Below are 27,864 nucleotides of genomic sequence, written 5' to 3'. Positions count from 1 at the left end.
GGAGTTTGGTATTTTTACAGGGAAAAAATAAGATGGCTAATTGAGCAGGCTTTCTGAATTTAACTTTTTTAATGCTTGATTCTACACTTAAGTATGTTAAATCTTTCAAGTATTATCTATATCGGTACCAACTAATCTACCTTTCGTTATATAATGGAGAGCTGATCCAGCCTCTCCTTTTAAGAAAATCCTTGATGTATTAGGTCGTTAAAACAAATTCTAACATTTGGTGCTCATTAGTGTTGTAACCGAAACAAAAACATTTTAATGGTTGATCCCAGAATATTTTGAAGTTAGTGTAACTTTGCTGGAAAGGTATTTAAGCTACGGTATCAGTTGCAAGTAGGCCATGAGCCAATTTGCAAAGCTGTTTCTAAGTAAGACATTGAGTTTTTCAGAATGCAGAAAACTGCATTATGTGGCACCGTGCCATGATGCAAAGCAACAGCATGAAAAAATGACAATGGGTTTTGTATTGATAATTGTATTTCTAAGTGAGTAGTTTAAGGTATTATGAAACAGTGTTCAGAATAACTCCCCAGTGTGTACAACAGTTGCTTTATTTTAATTGCAGACCATGAAAGAGTTGTTTTGAATATAAAGAAGGATGGGAAGAGCTAGATGACAAAAATTGAAACTCAATATTCACATCTTTTGCCCATTTTTTAATTGGGTTGTCTTCTTGTGATTGAATTTTAAGAGTTCTTCATATGTTCTGTATAGATGTCCTTTGGTGGCTCTATGTATTTTGAATATTTTCTCCAGTGTACGGCTTGCCTTTTCATTTTCTTGATGGTGTTTTGGGGGGACATACATTTTTATTTTGATGTTTAGTTTATCAATTATTCTTACATGGTTCATGCTTTTTGTACCTTGTCTGAGAAATCTTTGCCCAGCCTAGTGAAGGTCTTAAAGATTTCATCCTAGATTTTTTTTTAGAAATTTTATAGTTTCTAGCTTTTACTTTTATGTCTATAATCCATTTGGAGTTATTTTTGTGTGCATATTGAGTATGATGTGTGTGTGTGTGTGTGTGTGTAGGTGTATGTAGTCAGTAGAAACCCATAGAAAATGTTTGTACATGGACCAACATTTAGTGACAGTGTAGAGATTGCAACCAAGAGTAAAAAGATGGTGTGAGTTGATAATAACCCGAACTAGGAGAGCAGGGAAGATGATAGAGTTGATGGCATTTTAGAGACAATAAATTGGATGGGGAGCGAGCATGAATTTGATGGGGAGCAAAGATGAGGCTAAGGCTTATGGCTCCAGGAAATAGCATGCTCTGTGCCAGGACTGGAATATAGGACAAGGAAAGATTTATGTTGAATGGAGAAGAGTTCTGTTCTCACACTCTTGACTCATGTGACAGCAGGACATTTAGTCCTTGTCCCTATGCACACGTGTTGGGGCATAGCCAGATTCTTAGTGAAAACACTTCTTTTTATTAACCCCTGTAACCATTTTTCTGTGTTGTTATATAGTCTCCATTATGGTATTTTTTTATAGCTTAACAATATTATAGTTTTGTAATAAAGCTACGATATATCTGCTATAAAAGAATTACCTGGTAAAAAGAATTAAATGATGCCACCAAAATGGTTTCCACTGTACTTCCCTCCTATTTCCATCACAGCATAACCACTTATAAGGATATTCTTTCATTCTTTGTCTACATATGCAGACATCTCACATCACACTTTTCATGCAAGTAAGGTTGTATTATCCTTATTTATTTTATTTTTTAATATATTTTTATTGATTTCAGAGAGGAAGGGAGAGGGAGAGAGAGATAGAAACATCAGTGATGAGAGAAAATAATTGATCGGCTGCCTCCTGCACGCCCCCTACTGGAGATCGAGCCCTCAACCTGGGCATGTGCCCTTTACCAGAATCGAACCTGGGACCCTTCAGTCCCTAGGCTGACGCTCCATCCACTGAGCCAAACCAGCTAGGGCTAGACCTCCTAATTTTTATACTGTGCTTATAGAATGGCAAAAGCTGATATTCTTTATTTTATTTTATTTTTTAAAATTTCTTTGTTAATTAAGGTATTACATGTGTCCTTATTCCCCCATTACCCTCCCATCCCCCCCATTCATGCCCTTAACCCTCCTGTTATCTGTGTCCATTGGTTAGGCTTATATGCATGCATACAAATCCTTTGGTTGATCCCTCCCCCAAGCTGATATTCTTTATGTATAGATAAATTATGTAAAGAAATGCAACCAAGATTAGATGATAGTTATTTAGAATTGTAGATGTTCCAGAGTACAGCCTCTCTAGGCAGAGATTATGTCTTACCTCATTTAACAAGCATTTATTGAGCACCGCAGTGTGCCAGTCGCTGAGCACAGAACAAAACACAGCTTCTACCTTGAGCACTTGAACAGCTTATAGCTTATGGGGAAACAGACATATAAAGAAAGAAATACAAATAGTGTGAAAAATACACATGTTTATACACACCCATGTTTTCAGTTGTTTTCTGCTGCTGTGGAAATATTTATACCAGAATTGCACACTCCACTGAGACATTTTCCTAAACATATGGACGGGATGACGAGAATATTTAAATAGTGTTTTTATGCTAACTTCCTGGGAACTATATTTCAAAATACTTACTCGTCCCCCCACCTCCCACCCTCAAATTCTTATATGATACCAGTCACAAAGAAGGCAAAAGGCCACATTTTTGGAATGCTTCTTTTGTGTTTTCTGCTTTGCAAGATGTTAACTCTGCATTCCACGTTGAATCCTGAATAGGGACTGCGTGCACGCTACACATTAACAAAACGATGGTAGTTTCGGACCCCGTGCTAATACTGTTTTCTCTTACTGCTTCCGCTAGTTCTGTGACTCAAATCATGTAATTAATTTGTATTTTTATAAGGTAAATCAGTGCAGTTTAAAACCCAGGCATCTGTTCTCTATATGTTCCACACCTGTGACAAGATGATTTCAACCATTCACTTATAAAAGAGAAACACATTGTCAGGGGGCACCCCAGCTTTGAAGCATGCATTCTATTTTTCGCTTGGTAACCATGTGAAAAATACCAATTACTGAAATTCTGAGAAGAATGAAGTTACTTGTAAACCTGGTATTCATACCAAGAAGGCTCTCTAAATCAAAACCAGACTGAGATGCAATAGATCAAATCTGTATAGCATAAACCTTTCAAGATCAATGTCGCTGAAAAAGTATCCGTGATTTGGGAAGGCAGCTTTAACAAAACAGTATTGTTACAAACAAGAAACGTGAGACAGCTGGCGGCCAGTCTGACAAACATGTACCATGCAAGGAAGCTACGCAATTCAAAGACCTCGGTGTGTAATCTGAGTGAATGCCAATGGACTGTTACAGGTCATATTTCTTTTCTTTTTTATAATTTTAACTTAATTTTTAATAGATGTTTTTATTGATTTCAGAGAGGAAGGGATAGGGAGAGAGAGAGATAGAAACATCAATGATGAGAGACAATTATCGATCAGCTGCCTCCTGCACGCCCCACACTGGGGATTGAACCTGCAACCCAGGCATGTGCCCTGACCGGGAATCAAACTGTGACCTCCTGGTTCATGAGCCAACGTTCAACCACTGAGCTACACCGGCCAGGCATACAGGCCATATTTCTAGTACATTTTTGTTACTATTTTAAAGCATATGAAATCTTTTGATACATGGAATTTCCAAAAATTAAAAACATACATAAAAGTACCATTTCCGTTGGAATGAAAATCATGGCACACAATGTTATATGTCAATTCCATCTCAACAAAACTGGAAAATAAAGTCACAAGCATTTCAGATCTTGAGGAGAATAATCTAGGTCAGGGGTGGGCAAACTTTTTGACTCGAGGGCCACAATGGGTTCTTAAACTGGACCGGAGGGCCAGAACAAAAGCATGGATGGAGTGTTTGTGTGAACTAATATAAATTCAAAGTAAAGGAGCGGAGGGGAGAGCAAGAGAACCGGATAGAACAGCCGGATCCGGCCCGCGGGCCGTAGTTTGCCCAAGGCTGATCTAGGTTCTGGTTCAGTGTCTGTTAAGACAGATAATGTATTCTAGCATCACTTTTCATTATTAGACAGTTGTCTTCAGGAGGAGTTCAAATATGAGCGGTCTAGAGCTGCGTCTCAGAGTCAGGAAGACAGGCGGTAGAGGGGCTTGGCTGTAAGGACGCCGAGGCTGGCGTTGGGATCAAACAGCAGGTCTCTGTTTCAATCCCAGCCCCGTCACTGACTAGTCTGCTGAACAGTAGACTCAGTCTTTCTGTGCCCGTTTCTTGAGCTGTGGAACATATAAGATAGGGCTTATACATTGAAGATGTGTAAGCTTTAATTCCATGAAAAATGCTGAGCATATCATTAGCACACAGCAACACTTAGTAAATGCCGGCGGTCAAGTTCAGTGAGAGCAGACCTTCACCCCTCGTGTGCTTTCCCTCCATCTCCCTTTACTCCTCTGCTTACTTTTATTTTCCCTTTTCTCTTTAGTTTTCTAATCTTCCCACCCTTTCTCTCTTCTAACTCCCTTTCCCCCCAAGTTTTTATTAGCTTTAAATATTCCCCAATTCCTGTTACTTTGTTCGGCAGGCTCAGTGGCCATCCTCTCCTTCCCCTTCACAGGCTTGACTCTCTGTCTCCGGGCCTCTTCACCCGAGACCTGTGAGTGCCCTTCAGAGACCCAAAGAACCCCTGACCCTGGACACAAAACGCGATGAGGGGAAGGTTCCATAGTGCCTCACCCGGTTTCGGAGGGTTTCACGCTTTGTCCAAGGTTAAGAACCATTGATCAGTGGGGTGTGACTGCCCTCCCTCCCAGATGACTTACTGGGTCTCTTCACCAGTTGCCTCATTGGTATGAGGGGGCCTCTTTAGACTCGGGAAGATCTCACCACTCTGCTATCGGGACGCGGAGAGCATGAGCGATCTGTACCGTAGGATTAGAAAGGCATTGGATTCCCAGGTAACTCAGCAGCTGTGGCAGTATGTGCTGTGCCTTACTATTTGTGCAACAGCTTTGTTTTGCAAAATGTTAGTGGTTTTAGAGAAACAACATTATGCATTCCATATGGCCAGCTCCATTTCAACCAAAGTAGATATTTCTCATTGTAATTTCTTTTCCGTTTCTGTATGATACAGCCCAGCCAGCTTGGAAACAAAGCATCCAATATTTTAGAAACCAATTGTCTAGTGAGAAACCAATGAATTTGGAACGAGTTATAAATTCATTAGTGAAAATTCCAGATTGACAGCATTTGGAGTTTCTCCGAAGCCTTTGAAGGCGGCATGTCAACGATAACAAAACAGTAACGTAGACTTGGGGGATGTTTTTTTCGAGTTGGCCAAAGAGCCCAAGTTGTTTTCTTAACTAAAAATCATCATTCACATGAGTCATCCTGACAGCCTGAAAAATTTAAAACTCCCCTAGGAAAAGAAGATACCCAAGTAGCGCATTCTTCACCCATCCTATCATGTGCAGAAGTCTGGAGGAGAAAAATATCCCTTTGAAAAGAGCGCTGCTTTCACCTCTGCTCTGACAACTGGGCATTAAAATAAAACGCCCATTTTCAAGGGCGTGGATTCCACTGGGGAGTAATCAAACCAAATTACCAAACAGATCCCTTACCTCCTCACCGCCCCCCCCACCCCCCAATGTACATAAAAAATACGGGTTCAATCCTGCTTACTTAGTGTGTGGAGCTTAGCCAGCACGGCACCATATACATATTTATCAACAATAGACTGAGTACCTAGCATGTGCTCTGGGTGTACAATGGTGAACACGACACTTGAGGTCCTTGCCCTTGAGAAAATCATAAATACACACACACATACATCTACACACATATGTATATAGACATACACATACATATGCACATGTGTAGTGTGTGTGTTTGTATACAGATAGTGGTAAGTGCAGTAAAAAAATGGATAGGGCCCGAGGAAGAGTGAATTTTGCTTTAGAATGCCATCTACACCCGGCTAACGTGGCTCAGTTGGTTTGAGTGTCGTCCCCTGCACCAAGAGGCCGCAGGTTCCATTCCTGGTCAGGGTACAAGCCCTGGTTGCAGGCTTGATCCCCAGTAGGGGGCATGCAGGAGGCTGCCAATCGATGTTTCTCTCTCATCATTGATGTTTCTATCTCTCTCTCCCTTCCTCTCTCTAATCAATAAAAACCAATATTAGAAAAGAAGACTTTCCGAAGAAGAGAGGGGTAGCTGCCTACTCCCTTTCCCTAGGGAGCTACTACTAGAAACAAAGCAAAACAACACAACAACGTAAAACAGTTAACCAATTCTTGCTTCTGTGTCAGAGGACCTTCCTGAGTACGGGGGTTTGTGTACCCGTCGGGAGGGTTTCCTTGTGTGACAAGGAGCCCCATCAGGAACCTCTCACCTGGCTCCCCTATTCTTCCCTCCTCCCATCCCTCCTCTGCCCTCTCCTAGCAGAAAGGGAAGTGGGGAAAAGAAACAGGACAGGAGTCCCACGCTGTGGGAATTGTACAGGACCTGTTAGCAACGGCGGATTTAAGCCATTAGTTAATATGCAAAAGCCCTGAAAGTTACGTTCCTAAATATTCTAACCCAATGGAAAAGTGCATTATGCTCATTAAGAAGAATATATGGGAAGTAACTGACACACTGAACTGTTTAGAAAGCAACATATTTTAGCCAATAATGAGCCTTAACCTTTACAGGGTTAGCACATGGAACTTGTTACTACGCACCAACAGATAGAGCCCCGGCACCATACTTCTTAAGTCAAGGACTAAGTGTTCATTCATTATTCCGGGGCGCTCTGACTTTCCCAGTTAATCTCATTCGCTTGCTCAGTGTTTTCCATGCTTAAAGAAACAAATGTAAAGGGATCACTGGTTTAATTTTGCCGCGAGAAGTGCTTCCTCCCTTTTATTTCTACCCTTGGAAGAGTTTTGACTATCTCAACTTCTGCATTCTGTTCAGAGGACCACAGTGTGTAAGCTCCGGAGGTGTGCGATTTGAAGGCTTCCTAACTAATGTGGCTGGAATTTTTCTCCAATTATAGAAGAGGCAAACCATCATTCTCCAGTTTCCAAAAAGGAATGCAGCTGCTTGCAAGAGGTCTAAGCTAACAGGACATTTAATATTTTGAAAAATATGTCCTGGGGGGGAAAGACTTTTCTGTTAAAAAAGATATTAAATTATTTAGCTTGGCAGCTCCAAGATGTGAATATTTTGAGCCCCTTGGATGTCACTGATCTTTTATTGAGTTCAAATGGGAGCACTGAAAACTATTCTGACACACAGTCTTCTATTCGATCTCACATATAGACGTTTGGCTGCAACTGCCTGCAGGTCCTGTGATCTGCACGGGCACATTCTACTTCCAGGGGATCCGTGTGTAATTTTCCAAATTCTCAGCAAATAGCAGCGCTGCAGCCTAAATCCCTCCACCGAGATTCCTTCCGGCCCAGATGAAACTAATAGTTCCAGGCTGCGTGGCTGTCATTCATTACTAATCCAGGTAGGGCTGCTTACTGTTTTTAATTTTCTTGGTCGGGACCTAAAGGCAGTGTTTGCCTCTTTCCCATGAGAAGCCGGTGATCGTGGGCCTGACATTCCAGCAACTGGAGACGGCGGGCCTCTCCACACCCACACAGCCGGGCTTTGTTTCAGGGCCCGTACGATACCAGCTTGGTGATAGACATAATACAGCAGAGGACAGGCGTGTAATAGGGTGTTAAGGAAAAGTAAGGATGCATTAGGGATTTGCCCCTAAGTTTTTAAAGTTGGTGTCACGGAAAGCAGCTATTTCCTGCCACAAGATACCCATCGATGCCATTTGCCATTTTGGGTCAGAATGTTGAAGTGGATGGACAATATGTGTTTATGTTTATGACGATTCTTGTTATAAAAATACTAGAACAAGACTAGGGTGTCCTCAAGGGTAGGGATCTGTGTTCTGTTCATCTGTGCCCACTGTCCAACAAATAGCAGAGTCTTAACTGTTAACTGAATGGCTACATTTGTGAATGAAAGAATATAATGCTGTGTTTGTTTATCATTTTTAATGTTGATATAATTGCAAACTTAAAGAATTACAAAATTGGTACAAGGAAATGCCATAAATTTATACTGTTTATTGAGATTTACCAATTGCTCACTAATTTTTAAATTATGCATAATGGTTTTCTGAACCACTTGAGAATAAGTTGCCAACATTGTATCCATTTACCCCTACCCACTTCAGTACGCATTTCCTAAGAAGAACATTCTCTTATAATAAAACACACTACACTTACCAAAATCTGGAAATTTCACCTTCACATAATACCATTTTCTAGTCCATATGCAAATTTGTCCATTGTCTCAATAATACCTTCTGTAGCTATTTTTTTCTCCGTCCAGTGTCCAATTCAGGATGACACATTCCCTTGATTTTCATGTCTAATTGGCCTCCTCTAATCTGGAATAGTTCGTTAACCTTTCTTTTTCTTTCTTGACCTTAACATATCTTGAAGAATAGAGGTCAATTATTTTGTAGCAGAGCCCTCAATTTGGGTTTGTCTAATTATTAGATTGTCTAATGATTAGGTTGTCATTGGAAGGAAAACCATCGAAGGGAGGTGTGCCCTTCTCAGTAGATTATATCAGCAGACACAGGATATCAGTGTACAAATATTACTGATTTTTCACTTGGTTAAATTATATCCACCAGGTTTCTCCACTGTACAATTACTGCTTCTCCTTTGCAATGAATATGTAATTTGTGGAGATACCCTTTGGGACTGAAAATGTCTTGTTTCTCCTTAAACTTTCCCCCATAGTTGTTGCACCCATCATTCGTTCTTCCACATTCCGTAGTTGGCTTTTTGCTCTAAAGAAGCGCTTCCTTTTTCACTTGTCTTTATTTTTCATATGCATTCGTTTGAACTCGTAGATTCTTTTTTTTTTAATAAATATATTTTATTGATTTTTTTACAGAGAGGAAGGGAGAGGGATAGAGAGTCAGAAACATGGATGAGAGAGAAACATCGATCAGCTGCCCCCTGCACACCCCCCACTGGGGATGTGCCCGCAACCAAGGTACATGCCCTTGACCGGAATCGAACCTGGGACCTCCCAGTCCGCAGGCCGACGCTCTATCCACTGAGCCAAACCAGACAGGGCTGAACTCGTAGATTCTTATTTTTTTCAAGGAGTTCCATTCCATTCTGTCATTAATTGTTTTGATTCTTGAATGATTCTAGATTTGTCCTGTAGAGCCCCTACAAACTGCTCCCCTGTCCTTGTGATACGGTTTCATCATTCTTTGGGAATTTCTTACTTTCTGGTGTAACCAGATGTCCTAAGTCCTTCCTTGCCCCAGCCCTGGGCTCAGCCTTTTTCTAAGGGGCCCTGACTCCCTTTCCCGGTGAATGGTATTTAAAATCAAAATCTGAGTGTGCTCATCGCTCTACTGGGTCATTGGTTCTAGATGCTCTCAGGTCTTCGGTCTCTCAGACTGAGCTAGGAAGTGTGTGTGTGTGTGTGTGTGTGTGTGTGTGTGTGTGTGTGTGTCTACGTCTATGTCTAAATTAAAGTTCTATATCTAATTTAAGAGTTCTTAGTCATTATTCCATTTCAAATCCAGCACCCCAGGATTCATCCCAGTCCTCCATATTTATAACTCCCTTCTCCAACAAGTGGAAAACTTGGCTTCATTATACTGGTTTATATCCCAAGCATCTTGTCCAAGCCCTGGCAGTACGTGATAAACATACGTTTTAAGGATTTAAATCAGGGGTGGGGAACCTTCTTTCTGCCAAGGGCCATTTGGATATTCATAACATCATTCATGGGCCATACAAAATGATCAACTTAAACATTAGCCTGCTGTATTTGGTCAAACTTTTAATCAACTCACCCCTAATGCCTTGGCAGGGCCAGACCAAATGATTTCACGGCCCCTATATAGCCCGTGGGCCAGACGTTCCCACCCCTGATTTAAATGAAGGAGTAAATAAACAGTCATGGTGTTATCTGTGTAAATAGCCGCACTGCTGTGACCAATGCCTGACTTAGATGTTGAATAAAACTTTGTCAAACAATGCCCTAACCGGTTTGGCTCAGTGGATAGAGCGTCGGCCTGCGGACGAAAGGGTCCCAGGTTCGATTCCGGTCAAGGGCATGTACCTGGGTTGCGGGCACATCCCCAGTAGGGGGCGTGCAGGAGGCAGCTGATGGATATCTCTCTCTCATCGATGTTTCTAACTTTCTATCCCTCTCTCTTCCTCTCTGTAAAAAATCAATAAAATATATTTTAAAAAAAAACAAAACAAAAACTTTGTCAAACAAATGGTTCTCTCCAACATCTTCATTTTGCACTTTCAAACCAGATAAAACATGACTCCATATGATACTCTCCTGTGTGCGTGTTTTTTTTTTACCATTTAAATCATGAAACCAGATAAATTATTCCATGAATATGAAGTCTTTTTTGCTATAAGAAAAAGTTATAAATAAAATTGCAACATAAGAAAAATAGTTCTTTTGTTTTGCTCAAAAAACCCCTGGAAGTGGGCAGCGCCATTGAGCAGGTTTCAGTATTTCTAATTATAAAACTTGCAGCCAGCAGAGTCTGTCTGGCACATTTTTCACATTTGTCAGCCCTGGCGATGTGAAATATGTTCTTCATCTGAATTCTCTTCCTATCCCCCCTGCTGTCAAGGCAAAAAGAATTTCCACTTCCCTGCTGCTTATTATTAAGCTCTTCTAAGCAAGGATGCTTGAAGATAACTTATGAGCCAGGGACTAGAAATTTCTGATAACCTTAAGACTCATTGCCAAATTATATGATTAACTTGGTGAGGAATCTGGGGGAAAGCAGTGGGGTTTCATTCACCTATGCCCTCAAATGTTATAGATTTACAATTTAGGGCAGCCATTCACGATGTTACTTCTTAAAGTGGATTCTCCCCCCCACCCACTACCCCCCTTAAACCTCAGGAAATGTGGTCTATTTTTCTCTCTGATGTAATTAAAACGAACAGCTTCTGGCTCATAAACTCTTAGTTTATTCCTAGAAACTTGCTTAAAAACGACTTGCTTTTTCTGTTTACCTAAAGAATGTTACATATAGCATATGCATTGTAACTTCTAATATAGCATTCAAAGAAACAAGATATTTTACTAAACATAGAACAAAGTCTTCAGGAAGACTTTTCCACAAAATTGGCTTGGAATTAATTTTTGTTTGAAAGAAGTTTTCCTGCAACGTAGCTTCTTGAGCCCTTTATGGGAACATTTATTTAGAAATGTCCCCCCATGTCTATAGGGGCAGTGCCAGGTGTCTGCATCTTCCACATCACGACATTTAAAGCACTTCAGTCTTGAAAGACTTTTCTATTTAAAGAAAAAAACTAAAAAAGTATCACTTTAATCATCTTTTTTTTCCACAATTAAATGATTGAAAGCAAAGTTTTATGGCTTCATATCTTTTAAGTATAGACATATAAAGCTAAAATCCCCAAATTGTCACTTAAAAAATACTGTGGGAGTGGTAGTATTGTTATATCAGATTCCCTGATGCGTATTTTGTTTTATTGCTCCAGCATCAGCCTATATTACTGATTTTTCACACACGCGCAGACACACACACACACACACACACACACACACGGTATTAACTAGTAAAGGCAGGTATGCTTGCCAAATTTCTAAAAATGTCTCTGTACTTTTAGCCGAAGTTCTGTTTTTGTTCCTGTTTGAGTTTTCACTTAAGGGCCCCCTGTTGTGTTTTATGATAATTCAGTATTTTCTTTGAGGAGTACAGACATCCCAGGAACGTAACCCACAGGAGATGTAGTAGTCCAGTAGCTGAATGAGCATCATGGAGGGATAACTAGGTAGTTAGCATTAATTATCTCATGGAGTGGGATTGAGAAGAATTATTAACTCTTAATCATTACATTATTCAATTTGTTAGAGGAGGCATCTATTGCTTTTTTAAAAAAATACATATTTTATTGATTTTTTACAGAGAGGAAGGGAGAGGGACAGAGAGTTAGAAACATCGATGAGAGAGAGACATCGATCAGCTGCCTCCTGCACACCCCCTACCAGGTATGTGCCCGCAACCAAGGTATATGCCCTTGACTGGAATCAAACCCGGGACCCTTGAATCCGCAGGCCGACGCTCTATCCACTGAGCCAAACCAGTTAGGGCTATCGCTTTTGTTAATAAAGAGATCTAATAAATAGAAATTGAAGTCAATCCATAGCTTTGTGTATTTAGGATTCTTTTTTAAGAAACTTAAAACAGTGAAGTCAGGTAATAGATTTTTTCATTGAAGAAAAAAATCTGGCTACTGATTGGCTCAACTCTAGTGTTTCTAATACCTTCAGATTCTTCAGTAGCAACATCTATACAAAAGGAACATCTCAAAGATAATTTTTAGACATGCTTTTCTTAAGATCCAACTTTTCAAATGCTCATATTCTTGATTCACATAATGTTAAACATTTTTCATCTTAGTTATTTCAGAAATCTTTTGTATTTAGCAGTAAATTAATTAAACTAGTATATTCACCAATGAAAGATGAATATTGTTTCCATGTGAAACCAAGGCTAGTAAATTCTCACAGTGCCCTTGATTTAATTAAGACTCAAACTTTCTTTTGCCAAGAAATGAATTGCCTGGTGTAATTACAGTCTTCTTTTTAAAAGGGCACAAAATTAATTCTCTGCATTTTGTGAATTTTCATAAGTTTTCTAAGGCTGTGAGCCTTCAGTAACTCCAAATAAGTGTAAATGCCCTTGTAATTTTCCAACATTAGGGGTGCCTCAGGCCCTAAGAGGTGGTTTGTTTGTTTTAAATCATAGGTACTAATAAAAGAAAAAATATTTTTGAATGTAAATATTTACTGGGAGTTTCTTAATCATAGGTTTCACATAGCACTAACAAAGTAGCTCTTCACATAAAATATAAAAATTAGTCAATTTAAAACGTAAGAAAAATGTCTAACAATTTGAGTGTATTTGGGATTGAGAAAACAAAATACTAATCCTTTTCTTAGTTAAGGTTTGTGTGTTATATATAATCAGTTGCTCTTGTAGCAAGCTTTTATTTTTTTCATTAAAGTAGCACCAAATTAATATCTTTTAAAGACCCATGAGATTATAATCAAGATCTGATTCAAGCGCTACATTTTTTTTTATTAATCCTCACCTGAGGATATTTTTCCATTGCTTTTAGGTAGAGTGGGAGGGAGGAGGGTGGGGAGAAAGGGAGGGAGGGAGGGAGGGAGGGAGAGAGAGAGAGAGAGAGGAACATCGATGTGAGACACATCGATTGGTTGGCTCCCTCTAAGCACTACATTTTAACAGGGGAATTCTTTCTCTCTGAGGAGCTAGCAAAGCTGGTAGAAACCATTACCATTTGATCTAATAGCTCATGATAATTTTAAGGATTAGTTGATTCAGGCTATAATATAAAGAACAAAATAAATTATACACGATGGAACAACTATAAAGAAAAACAGAGGGATCATATCTTCTCCTTGATCTTTTCTATATTCTGAGACATGTAACTTACAACTGAATTTACATAGTAGCTTTTCAAATGAAACTATTAAAGTTAAGCCTGCATGAAGAATTCTGATACTATTACTATAGCTCTAAATGAAAATGAGATGATTATCAGATCAAAGGAAATCATTGGTTTACTAGTTTTTGGAGGGGGTAAAGTGAACATAGACAATGAGGGAGCATTTGGGGCTTATAATGGGATGGGACTGGTGGATCCTTTAGCTTGGGCCTTACGTTCATGGAGGGCCTTAAATTTAAATTTTTCTTAATATTATCCCCAATTAAGGTTGTATTTACAGTTGTATGTTTTTTCCCCCTCTGTGTTAACTATAAAATGTACTATGAATTATTCTAACTATTTTGGCTTTTTTCTTTTCTACATACTAGGAGCCTAGAAAGAATGGAAATGGCGGGAGCATCTCTTGACCTCTTAGAGGAGCAGAATATTTTAGGTAGGAAATGGCATCAGAAAACACTAATTAGATGCCTGCTATAATGAATTCAAATGAAAAGTTTTGGATGCCGCTATTGTATTTTAAGATATGTATATGCTTCTAACGTTTGCCGGGAAGGAAAAAAATAGGTGAAAACGTCCAGGCAAATTCTGAAAAGGAGAGGCCTAAGGGAAACTTGATGTAGCAGATAGCAAAATGCGGTAACATACCTACCTCTTAGGGTTGTCGTGACAACGAAAAGGTATTATTCAGTTAAAATTCTTGGAAGAGCATCTGACAGAGGACAGTTTTTTCTTTTTTTGAGCATGCAGTATTTTTCCTTTATTCAGAATGGGAAGATTTTTCTAGCAGTCCCCACATAAATGTAGTAATAGTGTAAGACACGCATGGGAGTGCAAGCCCCCAATTCAGGGCAGCGGTGACCTCCCTAGAGGGAAGCAAGGGATCCAGAATGTTCCACTTGGCTTGTGGAGTCAAGGGGACCCCGCTTGTCTTGTAATACTTGATTTTTTAAAAGGCAAAATTTATGAAGATTTTTCTAAGCTGGAAAGCAAGTCCATGGATATTCATTACTCAAACCCAACAGGCCAGGGTGCTTTCTAACATTTCTCCTTTTCTTATTTGTAACTTTTTTCTCCAGCATGAGAGAAAGAACCTGGCTCGCATTCTCTCTAATATGTTTACGTACGTTCAAGCCTAGTAGACAGATAAAGCAGTGGTTCTAACGAGGCAGTTTTGTCTCCCAGGGGACGTTTCTGGCATTGGCTGGAGATGTTTTTGTCCTCAATGTCCTACAATGCACAGGGCAGCCCCAGGCGAAAGAGCTCCATGGCCCCAAATGCCAGGAGTGCCAAGGTTGAGAAGAAACCTTGACACAAAGTGGTTTCACCAGCTGCCCCCCCCCATGACAGATAGTGTACTAACTCCAAAATAATATGTGTGTACAGTTCTTTCTTTAGTGTCACAGTGTTTACTCAGAACAGTGTTAACCACGTTTATTAGAGTCCGTTCTTTCCCCTTCACCATGCGTATGTTATTGATGATATAGGCAGGCTCGTCTGTTACTGTGCTCATTCAGTTTGGGGTTTTACTTATTTGTTATTGTGTGAGTGTGTGGAACATGATTCCAAGAGTCAGAGCAGACAAAAAGGGACACAGAGAAGTGGGGAAAACGGCTCAAAGTTCTCCACGTGATTCTGATGTTCGCCTCTCTTCTGAACCGCTGGTCTAGCCCAGTGGTCGGCAAACGCGTTAGTCAACAGAGCCAAATATCAACAGGACAACGATTTAAATTTCTTTGGAGAGCCAAATTTTTTAAACTTAAACTTCTTCTAACGCCACTTCTTCAAAATAGACTCGCCCAGGCCGTGGTATTTTGTGGAAGAGCCACGCTCAAGGGGCCAAAGAGCCGCATGTGGCTCGCGAGCCGCAGTTTGCCGACCACGGGTCTAGCTCATGGGCTTTGAAGTGAGACCTGCATTGAGCTCCCATTTCCCAGCAGGTATGTAATGTTGGGTAAGTTACTTTCTCTCCCTCAGCCTCCGACTCCTCCTAAGGGTTGTTGTGAGGATACGGGCTATGTATGTATCCAGGGTTCATCGCAGTGCCAACCTGCAGGCGGGCTAGGATCGCTGCTGCTTTCACGTACCCATTTAGCACATATTAGTTGTGTTGCTGCTCTGTACTGAGGCGCTGCACTGTTTCTTAACATAGGTGCGTGCCTTTGAGTAGCTCACATTTTAGGGGGCTTATAGCGGATTTGCGGAAAATGCAGTGACTGTTGCTTACATTGATGTGCAATATAAGAGGTTCAGATAGTCATGATTTTGTGTAAGCTTTTCCCTAGAAAGCCTTACTAATGCAGACTGTGCATGTATCATGTGAACAATCAAGGTAAAAAAATGTAGATAAATAGATAGATATGTGTCTCTGCCTCTCTCAAACGTAAGTCATTTCAGGCTTTTAAAAATGTCTGGATGTCAGACCATGTGAAGTTGAATTCTCTAGTAGTGAGCGCCTGCAGATAGGCGTTCAGTGTTCCCAGGTACAAGACATTTAACTGGTTTTATTATATCTGTGTGGAATGTGTTTACACATCATCTGGGGATCCCGTTAAAAAGCAGGCTCAGTCAATAGCGCGGGGCGGGGCCTGGGAACCCGCATTTCTAACAAGCTCCCAGCAGCTGCAGCTGGTTGTGGTCGCGCTTTGAGTAGCAAGGGCTTATTGCACTGATTTTGCAAGCATGCTTTCTGGCTTTGAATTCCAGTCCTTCAACGTATTAGATGTGAGTCTGCTACGAGTGACTGTTTTTACTTTATGTGTATATGGTACCTCAAGGTATTAGCTGCTCATGTCACCCCTTTATAACATTTGAACATGTAACAAAAAATGTTTTCATTGATTTTAGAGCGGGAAGGAGAGGGAGACAGAGATAGAAACATTGATGAGAGAGGAACATCAACATTGCTCGGCTGCCTCCCGCATGCCCTGCCAGGGATGGAGCCTGCAACCCAGGCATGTGCCCCTGACCAGGAATGGAACTGGCAGCCTCCCGGCTCATGGGTTGATGATGCTCAACCACTGAGCCACACTGGCTGCTCACATTTGAACATTTTAAAGTAACACTCAGTATGGGAAGGCAGGCCTCTAACAACTAATGGGTAGGACCGAAAAACGAGTGTCATGATAAGGCAGCTAGCGTTGCCTCCTTTCAGTTTAGTGGGGTCTTTCTCCCACTAAACCAAGTACCTGAAGAAACCAAAGTTAGAACCAGACTCGCAGACCACTTCACCACAAGGGGTTAAATCAAGATTAGAAAGCACACACGTATAATAACACTGTTCTCACTATGTTAACATATTAATAATTAATAAAATAGTTTTAATGAAAAAATTCTTGAGCTATTAATAAATGGAATACTTACTTTAATAGGTACTTCATCGGTCCTTTTAAAATTTCTAATATGTGTGTGTTTGAATTTGCCTAATTTCTTGGAATATAAATACGTTTCTATGATTTACATTCCAAATTGGGGGTACGGATTTCTTTGCTGTTCATGAGGGGTGGGAGAAAAAGGTTGTGATTCTACTGTCGTTGGCCCAGAGAAGAGGACTTTTGAAAAATAATTGAGGGCCACGTTAATAGCTATGGGAGGAAGGGCTTGTGGAGAAAGATCTCCCAGTGTTCCGTCTCCAGCTCAGATCACAGAGCTGATACGCACATTCCTTTTCTGTCCCTCCTCTCTGTTTTTCCGATGCTGAGGACAGAGAGCTACGCGTGGGGAATCTGGATAGTGAGTGCTGGGGGGACAGGAGACAGGAAGCCGAGCCATATTCGGAGGTTTATTAGATAGCACCCCTGATGACAGGAACAGCTACCACACCTGATGGCCTGCTGTTAGATTCAGGTATGCGTGCATTCAAAAATGTTTATTGAGCACCTACTGTGCGCTTTACAATTACATCGGAAAAGACCACAGAGCCTTCAAACGGATTTTCAGACAAAGCTGGCTCCTGTGGCTGTATGAAGACGTTTCGATTGCTCTGGTGGCTGATACCTGCATTTCTTCCTTCAGGAGGATTAACTTAGCGTAGGAGACAACCGAGCCCCACTGTGGCTGGCTGGGGGCCAGCTCTTTGAAGTTCCTTCCTCCCACAGACTAACCCTGTCAATCCCAAAGGCATAGGAAGCTGGCGTGCACTTTGATGTCAGGACTGCTCTGCGAGACCATCTTAGGTTGCGCTGCCTTTGAAGCAGTGACTCAAGGCAATCTTTGCTTACATGGGGCCAATCGTTTGACCTAGAAAGCCTAGAAAGAAAAACCCTTTGCCAAAATGGACTTGCAAATAGCTACGAGTGATTGGAAACATCACGTCTCTACGGAGTTTCCAGAGAGATCAGTTGGAGTTAATCTGGTTTACCTAAAGGCGGAGGATTAGTTGTTCAAAATGATTCCTTATGCGTATTTGCAGGTCGATGGAGTGCGTCTCTGTGAATTCTTGGGGCACCGGCTGTTTAACTGCAGACATTTCTGGGAAGGGCCAGTTTATTGCTAAATGCACACCAATCCATAAACACAAATGTGTGGTTGAGATGTTTTTAAAAGCCAGATCTAAAGGGTTTGGAGTGGGGAAAACAGCCACAGAAGCTGAAGGATCGGTTTCACGACAGCACGTTATCAGGTTTCTTCGTGATGCCAGGTTAATGGGAAACGGCGAACTGAGATCTGGAGCGTGTTACCCTCGTACACCTTAGAGTGTTGCGTGTTAAGACAGGCACATTGTTGAAATATTTGTTTGCATACCTGAACTGCAAGCTCTTATTTTCCTGCCTCCTGTCATCCTATGGGCTGGCTGCTCACAGCATCTGGGCATTTCCCAGGCAGCTGACATTCAGAGAAACTCGGCCAGGTGTCTTCTGCTCTCATTGCTCTTCCAGTTCACAGTCAGAACACTTGTTAGTGTCAAGCATGATAGGTTCCTGAACTAGGTAATCATTTATAAATGTCATACTGGCTTTTAAAATTCAATCTTGTTTTACTCATCTATCTATTTATTTATTTATTCAATTTATTTAAACAAAAACCATTTTCTCCCACTTTACACCCCCTACCTCTGGCAACCACAAATCTGTCCTCTATCTTATTTATGCTTGGTGTATTTATTTATATTTTTAAGTTCACATACAAGAGAGGTCATATGGAATTTGTATTTGTCTAACTCAGTGGTCGGCAAACCGCGGCTCGCAAGCCACATGCGGCTCTTTGGCCCCTTGAGTGTGGCTCTTCCACAAAATACCACGGCCTGGGCGAGTCTATTTTGAAGAAGTGGCGTTAGAAGAAGTTTAAGTTTAAAAAAATTGGCTCTCAAAAGAAATTTCAATCATTGTACTGTTGATATTTGGCTCTGTTGACTAATGAGTTTGCCGACCACTGGTCTAACTTATTTCACTTAGTGTGAGGCCTTCAAGTTCCATCCATGTTGTCACAAATGGTAAGATTTTATTCTTTTTTTTATGGCTGAATAGTATTCCATTGTATGAGTGTGTGCATACATACCACAATGTTCTTATCCACTCATACGTTATGGACATTTATTTTTTTTTTTTTTTTTTTTTTTTTTTTTTTTAAAAATATATTTTATTGATTTTTTACAGAGAGGAAGAGAGAGGGATAGAAAGTTAGAAACATCGATTAGAGAGAAACATCGATCAGCTGCCTCCTGCACACCCCCTACTGGGGATGTGCCCGCAACCCAGGTACATGCCCTTGACCGGAATCGAACCTGGGACCCTTGAGTCCGCAGGCCGACGCTCTATCCACTGAGCCAAACCGGTCAGGGCCGTTATGGACATTTAGATTGTTTCCTTATCTATTATAAATAATGCTGCAGTGAACATGGGGTACATATATCTTTTTTTTTAGATAGTATTTTCATTTTCTTTGGATAATTACCCAGAAATGCAATGGCTGGACCGTATGCTAGTTCAGTTATTATTTTAGGAACCTCCATAACATTTTCCATCGTGGCTGCACCAACTTACATTCCCACCAACTGTGCGCGAGGAAGTCCACATCTTTTCTCCACGTCTTTGCTAGTACTTGTGATTTCTAGCCTTTTTGACAATAGCCATTTAACAGGTGTGAGGTGATACCTCATTGTGGTTTTGATGTGCATGTCCCTGATAATTAGCGATGTTAAACATCTTTCCATGTACCTGTTTGGAAAAATCAGATAATCTGCCCATTTTTAATCAGATTGTTTAGTTTTTTGCTGTTGAGTTGTATGAGTTCTTTATATACTTTGGATATTGCTCCTTATCAGATATATGATTTGTAAATACTAGGTTGCCTTTTCATTTTGTTGATGGTTTTCTTTGCTTTAGTATCCATAAATATCGCATTCGTCTTGTTTTTGATATTTTTATGTTCAAAATAATGGTATCTTTTAAGAATAGAAAGAGAGCTTTGTCCTAATTGGGCAGGTTGGAATGGGGTTAGAGGTCAGAATAACAGAGGACTGACACTGCTGACCCGCCATCTTCTGGTCGTTTCAGTCACTGATCTGAGTCACTAATCATGGATTCCGATTGGGACTCTCCTGGGTCCTTGGCCACAAATCTCTGAAGGACTTCACCCTTTTGCAAAGCGGATCTGCCTGAATGTTAGGAGCAAGTTGGCGTTTCATACCAGTTGCTTCATTTAAGACCGTTTCTGGGAGATGGTTTAGCTCATTAGAGTTACCCCAAAAGTCCCAACATGGCCCTATTTAAGGTTCCACCATTCACCTCCAAGTGATAGGTGGACAATGGAGAGAAAGGCCCTCTAGTAATTTTTATTTTAGATAGACTAGCCACCCATCATAAGTATCCCATGTGAAAACAGGCTGGCCACTCCATGGACATGAATGAGATGGAGTAAAACCCTACGTGCATATACACACATATGTATTGAACAAATTAAAAAGTTAAGACTTTCAAGCTATTGCATGTGTAGGACAAGTAAATCTTAAGAAGCAAAGCATTTTTAAAAGTAAATTTTTCAGAGGTATTTTTTATTGAATGAAAAGAGTTTAAAAGTTCTCCTTTTGGTAAATTTGTTTTCTAGAGCAAGAGAATGCTGCGGGTGGGGCAGTATAAAAATGATTAAAATTAGCATGTCCAACACAATGAGGGAGTCTTTTAAACTTTGAATTTTTCGGTGTTTTTATCAGAAGATATTCTGATAACAGAATAAATTCAGCTGCACATTGACGATAACAGACAAACCAGAAAGTGTTGGAGTAACCCTTAATTTCTCTCACAAACTTGGAGAAACTAAATCTTCCTAAACATCCACCGTGTTAACTTCTACCAGAACTATGAAAACTGTAACGTCTTTTTTCTTGTTATTCTTGTAACAACCTTATCTTGAGTAACTGATAATGTTCAGTTTCCTAATGTTTTTCCTACTTGAAAGACTTTTAAGAGATTTCTTAGTATATTTAGTTGTTTACTTATTTTTAACTTGAAACATTGAAAATAAATACTTTTTTTCTGAGATTCTAATTTTAAAAAATGTATTTTATACTTTGAGTAGTATGGATTTTGTATTTATGATTGTGATATATTTTGGGAAAGTGTGTTGGGATCCTTTCTGAAGTCAAGTATTTGAGGTTAAGAATGAGGAAAGAAAATACGCTTAAAATCTAAGTAAGCGAGAATTAAATAAATTGATGTTTAATCCCTTGAAAGCCAGGGTTTGGTTGGATATCCAGTTACCTCGTATGTCTTGTCTGTTGAACTGATTGATGATAGGGAATCTGTTTTCCCCAAATAAGAGCTTTTCAGCAGTTCCTAAAGAAACTCTTTCAAGAGATTTTCTGATTAGGGGAGACAATGCCAACAGTAGCACTTGGGATACTGTCTGGTTTGTGACACTGTTTTGCTTCCAAATGTAAGCTGCTCATTGGTTTATCATTTTCCCCATATGACTATTTTTTTCATAGCCATAGCCATATATTATTATAACTCGGTGAAATTCATATGTTTTGGGGCAAAGGCTACAAGAAACAGAAAAAGGGAAATAATATGTTAAAGACATGGGTTAGTGGATGAAAATGATTTTTAAGAGTTTCTTAACGATGATACTATTACTTCAGCAATATAGGACATTCCAAGGAAAACAATTTTCATTTTAGACAATCTTGAAAGAAACATTTTTTAAGCCTATTCCATTTTGTTGTTTCAGAGTAGAAACCTTAACGAAGAAAGTAATGAAAAGTTCTGTATCTTCCTTGAAATCATTTTCAGATCAGTCATAGCTGAGAGCTGTATCTTTTGAGTTCTTTTGTTGGCACAAAACTCAATGGGAGTGGCAGAGGGGATCTGGTAGGGAGATAAAGAGACTCAAGAGAAGTGTTTCCATGTGGGATTTGCTTCCCTTTTTTTCAGATTCCAAATGATAAACAGGGAAAGTGTTTTAATTCTCCTGTGAGGATTAAAGTTTAGCAATCAAAGCAGAGATCGCTGATTCACAGGAATCCACTGATATCAAGCCCAAAGCAAAAGCAGGAAATGTTGACACGGGGGTCGCAGGTTAAGATGGACCTTTCTGGAACCTGGGTAGGAGCATGCAGGAGAGAAGGCTTCGCAGTCAGTCTTGTTTGTGGCTGTTGCCATATGTTAGTGTGAATTTCCTGGCCCTGTCTAATGCTAATAGTGATTCAGTCTTGCAAAAAAAAGTATTAATAAGTTTATTCACATAGTACACTTGGTATGAGTCCAATAAGTGGTGTTGCAAGAAATAACAAGTTTGACAGCAAAATAAATTCTTAAATTGGGGATTTGGACATGGATTCTGTGTTATGCTAGTAACCTTACTAGGAGATCCAAGCATTACATTATTTGAATACTGCCTAATACTCTTCACTCCTGGTTTCCAGTGCTTGACATTTGCTACAGGCTACACTTATTTGTACACTTTAGTAGAAGAAATGCAAAGTGAAGGTGTAAATGTGGCTGTGGAATACTCCAACATGAAATCCAAAACTGACCTGTGTAATCAGAATTAACAAAGCAGTTTTGACTTTAATAGTGAAACCAAAATCAGGGTAAACAGACAAATACTTTTAAAAAAATATATATTTTTATTGCCTGGCCGGTGTGGCTCAGTGGTTGAGCGTCAGCCTATGAATCAAGAGGTCACGGTTCAGTTCCCAGACAGGGCACATGCCCAGGTAGGTTGCAGGCTTGATCCCCAGTGTGGGGCATGCAGGAAGTGACTGATCAATGACTCTCTCTCATCATTGATGTTTCTCTCTCTCTCCCTCTCCCTTCCTCTTTGAAATCAATAAAAATATATTAAAAGTAATAATAATAATAAAATATATTTATCTACAGCAAATGCACAAATGATCTAAAAATAGATCACAGACCTAAATATTGTAAAACCTGAAACCAAAACTTTTAGAAGAAAACATAGAAGGTCCTTGTGACCTTAGTGTAGGCAGAGATTTCTGCCTTAGTCTGTTTAGCTGCTATAACAAACGACCACCGATGGGTCGCTTAGAGACAGCTGGTTTTATGTCTCACAGTTCTCAGGGTTGGAAGGCCAGGATCGGGGTGCCAACAGCGTCGGGTGAGGTTCCTCTTTCTGGCGGTACATGCCTCATTGTATCCTGACATGGCGGAAGGGGCTAGGGATCTCCTTGGAGCCTCTTTTATAAGGGCACTAATCCTATTCATAAAGGCTCCACCCACAGGATCTACCAACTCCTAAAGGCCCCATCTCCTAATATTACCAGATTGGACATTAGGATCCAACATGAATTTGGGGGGGACACAAACATTCAGACCATAGCAATTTCTTAGGACAGTGGTCGGCAAACTGCAGCTCGTGAGCCACTTGTGGCTCGCGAGCCGCGGTTTGCTGCTCTGTTGACTAATGAGTTTGCCGACCACTATCTTAGGACAAAAAAGAAAGCACTATTCATAAAATAAAACAGTGTTTGACAAATTGGACTTCAAGATAATAAATTTTTCTTCTTCAAAAGATACCATTTAAAAATGAAAAAGCAAGGCACAAAATAGGACAAAATATTTGTAACACAATGTCTGACAAAGGGCTTATGTTAGACTGTTTAAAGAATTCTTACAACACAGTGATAAAGAGAAACAGTTTTTAAAAATATGGGCAAAGACTTGAAAAGACACTTCAGTTATTAAAGCCTCTAATGAGATACCACTTAGAACCGCCAGAATGGCTCACATGAAAGAGACCGAGAATAACAAGAAGAGAAGAAGAACAAGTGGGACATTTCTGATGAGAGTGTGAAACGGCATCGCCACTTGCAAAGCAGGGTGCTTGCTAGGAAACACACACGTACCTTATGACCCAGCAACTCCATACCTACATCTTTTCCCCAAGGAAACAGAAACATACGCCCTTGTAGAAACAAAAGACTTATTCATGAGTGTTTATATCAGATTCATTCATAACAGTAAAAAACTGAAAGCAACTAAACGTCTATCAGTGGGAATGGATAAACAAACCGTGGTGTAAACATTCAATGCAATACGTACTCCTCATCAATAAAAGTGAATGGAAGACTGATACACGCAACTGTGGATGACTCTCAAGACATCTGGTGACTAAAAGAGACTTGGACAAAAGAGTACATACTACATGGTTCTATTATATGGTTGGTTACCTGGAGTGGAGTTCATTGGGAAGATTGGCTGTAAAGGTACAAGAAAACCTGTGCTGATGGAAGTATTCTCTGTCTTGATTGGGATGTGTCCATTCCTTTGCCAAAACTCATTGAACTATATGCTTAAAATCTGTACATCTTATTGCATGTAAATTATACTTTAATAAAGTTTAAAAATAAGAACATGATGACATTTTAAAAATATAATTAAAATATTGTTAGCATCTCGTTTTGTATATTTTTAAAAAGGCATTTGCCACGTAAATTTATGGGGAGTTGTTCTATATTTCTAGGGCGCTTTATTAGGAGGCAGTTCAGTGAACCTGTCATGAATAATTTAATTTTGCACTTAATAGTCGGGTTAAATCCAGAAATAATGAGGTAGGCTCCACTCCCTCAGGGAAACAGTCCTTAACATCTACAGCTTTCACTTTTATTTGAGCGTTTTATAATTTAAAAATACGTACCAGTTTTATTATATTTACTTTTCTGTATTTTCAGAGGCTAAATTATGTGGTGTCTTAGTTAACCTGCACATGCCTTAAAAACATGAGTGTGTTCATTTTGGATTTACTTTTAAAAAATACTCCATATCTAATCTGAATCAGAAGAATCTGTCTTCTTCCATGTACGTCTTAAATCTTCACGGTGAGTCCTGCATTTTTCCTGTCTTTCTTTCCTTCTGCTTTGTGTCTTGGTGTCCTACAGGTGAATTGTTGCCATCTGATTTTCACTGGCCACATTCTTTGAGACAAAACATAAGCTTTCTGGTTAAATCCTCCTATTTGTAAAGTTCTGGTCACTTTCCAGGGATTCTAGCTTAGAGTATGTGGGAGAAATACAGCATTGGTTTGAGTGGGAGAAATCTGCACTAGCTGATGTGTTATAACAGTTTAAGCCAGCGGCAGATGTCTTTTCAGAGGTGGGGCCCATGGTGCCGAGGAGAAACGCAAAGGAAATGTGCGGGGGCGGCGGGGAAGGCACAGGCATGCTCTGGCGCAGGCGTCCTCAAACTACGGCCCGCGGGCCACATGCGGCCCGCCGAGGACATTTATCCGGCCCCCCGGGTGCCGCTGCCTGTACTGCTTAGCAGCCGACGCGTCCAGGGCCCGCAGTGCGCATAGGAATTTGTTCATAGTTGTTTTTTTAAACTATAGTCCGGCCCTCCAACGGTCTGAGGGACAGTGAACTGGCCCCCTGTTTAAAAAGTTTGAGGACCCTTGCTAGAGAGTGAGCCTGGGGGAATGAGGGTGTGGGAAAAGGCACTGGCATGAGAGAGAGAGAGAGAGAGAGAGAGAGAGAGAAGGGGCTTGCTCTAGGTCCCTTGCCTTACGGGTTTTAAAAGGCAGGAATTTTAGGGGAGGTCTCAAGGGAGGATCTCAATAGAATATTCATCAGCTTTCTGGGTATGTCCTCTCATGGTCGTAGTCTCTGCTGATTGGTCAGTGCCAGGGCTGGGGGTCATTCATCATCACCGTTGGTCCTGATGTCAGCGGTGGCATCACCCTGCCTGGCCTTCCTGCTTTTCTGGTCCTGGAGCTGAAATACAACTGAGGCCTAGATGTTATCTCTAAGGTTTAATGCTTAAGGGAGTGGTCATGCAGGGCTTGTATGAGAATCTTATGAGGCCGTTCTCCAGCCCCCCTTTTTCTTCTAAAGGGGTCTACCACATGACTAGCAACATACCAGGGGAGGAAAGATCAGGAAAAGGTCTGAACCTCATGACCAGTGATATGCTAGGGGAGGGGAAGTTCACCCTGGGGACCAGGGCCCACCCCCAAATACTTACCTCTGAGTTTTTCCCATTGCTAGGCCCCCGGAGCTTTCTGCCCTGGTGACCTTCCATACCTGACTCACTGTTCCTACTCTGCTCATGTCTGTCTAACTGCCTACTATATCATTCCTCCCGCCCCCCCTGCCCCCAAGGGTTCTTGGCTCCGAATTCTTTGAGGGAAAGGGGTGTAGGATCTCTTCTGTAGCTGCTTCTTGCTGAAGAGGGGCAGTTTTCCTTCAGAGCCAAGTGATCCTTGCTGTCTGTCAGAGGGATGGTGAGGCCTGGGCATGGAAGGAGGCTGAGATGGTGTTAGGATCGGTAAGCGGCTGTGTTCCTGGAGTACAAGCAGGACTTGTAACCCGGTGAAGACAAATTGTGTTATAAATCTTAATGGTATTGAGGCAAAAATTAGAACAATAAGAACCATGACGAATGGTCCCATGAAAGGCAGTATCCAGGTAAGGATAGTGGGGTGCCCCCTAGTCTGGCTGGCCCAGATTTTGAATGTTGTTTGCCCTGACCAACAAGTAACATCTCTGGTGATGAAAAATTCAGAATCCAGTTCAGTTGATAGGCAGAAAATAAAAGTATGAAGACAGTTAACTGGACTGGAGTCTAATGTCCACAACTGTGTATTATAGATTCTTTTGAAACTCACTCCCCCCCCACTGAATTTACCCTCATTTTTAGCAAAGAGCCAAATTAAGACCAATGTACTTACTGCAATAAATCCAGTTTCAATTTAGCCTGATTATTTGCATAAACATAACAAGAGTCGTAATGGATCATATAGGCTCTCTTAAATCTGCTTTGCTGGAATCTCATGAGGAATCTCCAGATTGAGCTTTAATTAGCCTCTCAAGGTGAAGAAGCCAAGCCACACAGTTGCCATCAGACTTTGCCTGCAATACCTATAGGTTTTGGATTCTTCATGTTCTTGAGGTCCCCCAAAATGTCTTGAGATTCTTCCTTTGCCATTTCCCAGGAAAGCAACCTTCATTTCTTACCTGGGAAGACTGCCCTGGACCATGTGAATAATCGAGTTACCAGGGTTTTTCCCCAGGGGGTTTATCTACCTCCACAGTCAGTCTTAATTCCTTAAAGCTTTCTGGTGACATACAGAATCTAGGCATGTCTCTAACATGACGTTCCAGTCAAAGTCTTGATACCAGAGATATTTGACATTATCTTCCAATTATACTGAACAATATTCCTCTAAATCTTTGACTTACCAGATATCAAACACATTCCCAAAGATGTTTGCTCAGAAGCTAGGGAGGGGAATCCCTGCATGTTAATGCCTTGTTTGGGCGGTCCCTTAGAAAGAGACAGTTGAGTGAATAAACATTGATTTTGTGCTTACATACGTTTTTTATTATCCGTATCTGCTTCAGTGTTTGTATTTAGATCAAATAAAACCTAGTCTGTGTGCTGTGTACTCCTCCAGTTCAGATCCCTTTTATAGAAAAGAAAGAACAGCAGTCTGCTTTTTCCTTTCCCTAATCAGGAAGGATGAGGCTAATGGGTGTTGTCAACAGCTGAAAAATAGTCTCATGTCCTTTATGTAAAGGTTGAGACATCTTTAGAAGTCACTGGAAACACAGAAGGTATTTGATTACATGCCAGTGTGAGGTTTTTAATCTATTTTATTCTTTCAAAACTAAAAAGTAATCTCCAAGATTGAATCTGAGTTATTTGTTAGGTAGAAAATGTATTTGTGTGAGCTCCCTAAGCCGTTATTATGAAGCCATTTGTTCTGAACTGTACTGTAGATGCTAATTATTTACTAACGTAGTTGTAGACTTGTGCAGTGTCATTTAACACATTACTATTCTTGATGTTCAAAAGAGACTAAAGGTTCATTGCCGAAACCTTTTCTCTTAATACAC

General features: G+C 40.5%; 1 protein-coding gene across 4 annotated transcripts in view; it reads left to right on the top strand.

The window, feature by feature from the left end:
* DISP1 (dispatched RND transporter family member 1) overlaps nucleotides 1-27,864 on the top strand; it is a 116,882-nt gene that overhangs the window by 17,522 nt on the left and 71,496 nt on the right. For 2 of the 4 annotated variants that reach the window (XM_080650892.1, XM_080650889.1), the window contains exon 1: nucleotides 15,378-15,514. The exons of the other annotated variants lie outside the window; for them this stretch is intronic. Coding sequence is in view for 1 of the 2 variants with exons in the window: in XM_080650889.1 (XP_080507015.1) it covers nucleotides 15,469-15,514 (46 nt within the window). In the remaining variant the exon portion in view is untranslated. Of the gene's footprint in view, nucleotides 1-15,377; nucleotides 15,515-27,864 lie in introns of those variants that run through there. 4 annotated transcript variants of the gene reach the window in all.

Source organism: Plecotus auritus, assembly GCF_963455305.1.
Source record: "Plecotus auritus genome assembly, chromosome: 14".
Classification (NCBI taxonomy): Eukaryota; Metazoa; Chordata; class Mammalia; order Chiroptera; family Vespertilionidae; genus Plecotus; species Plecotus auritus.
Note: the sequence above shows the minus strand (reverse complement) of the source record. Positions and strands in the feature narration are given on the sequence as shown.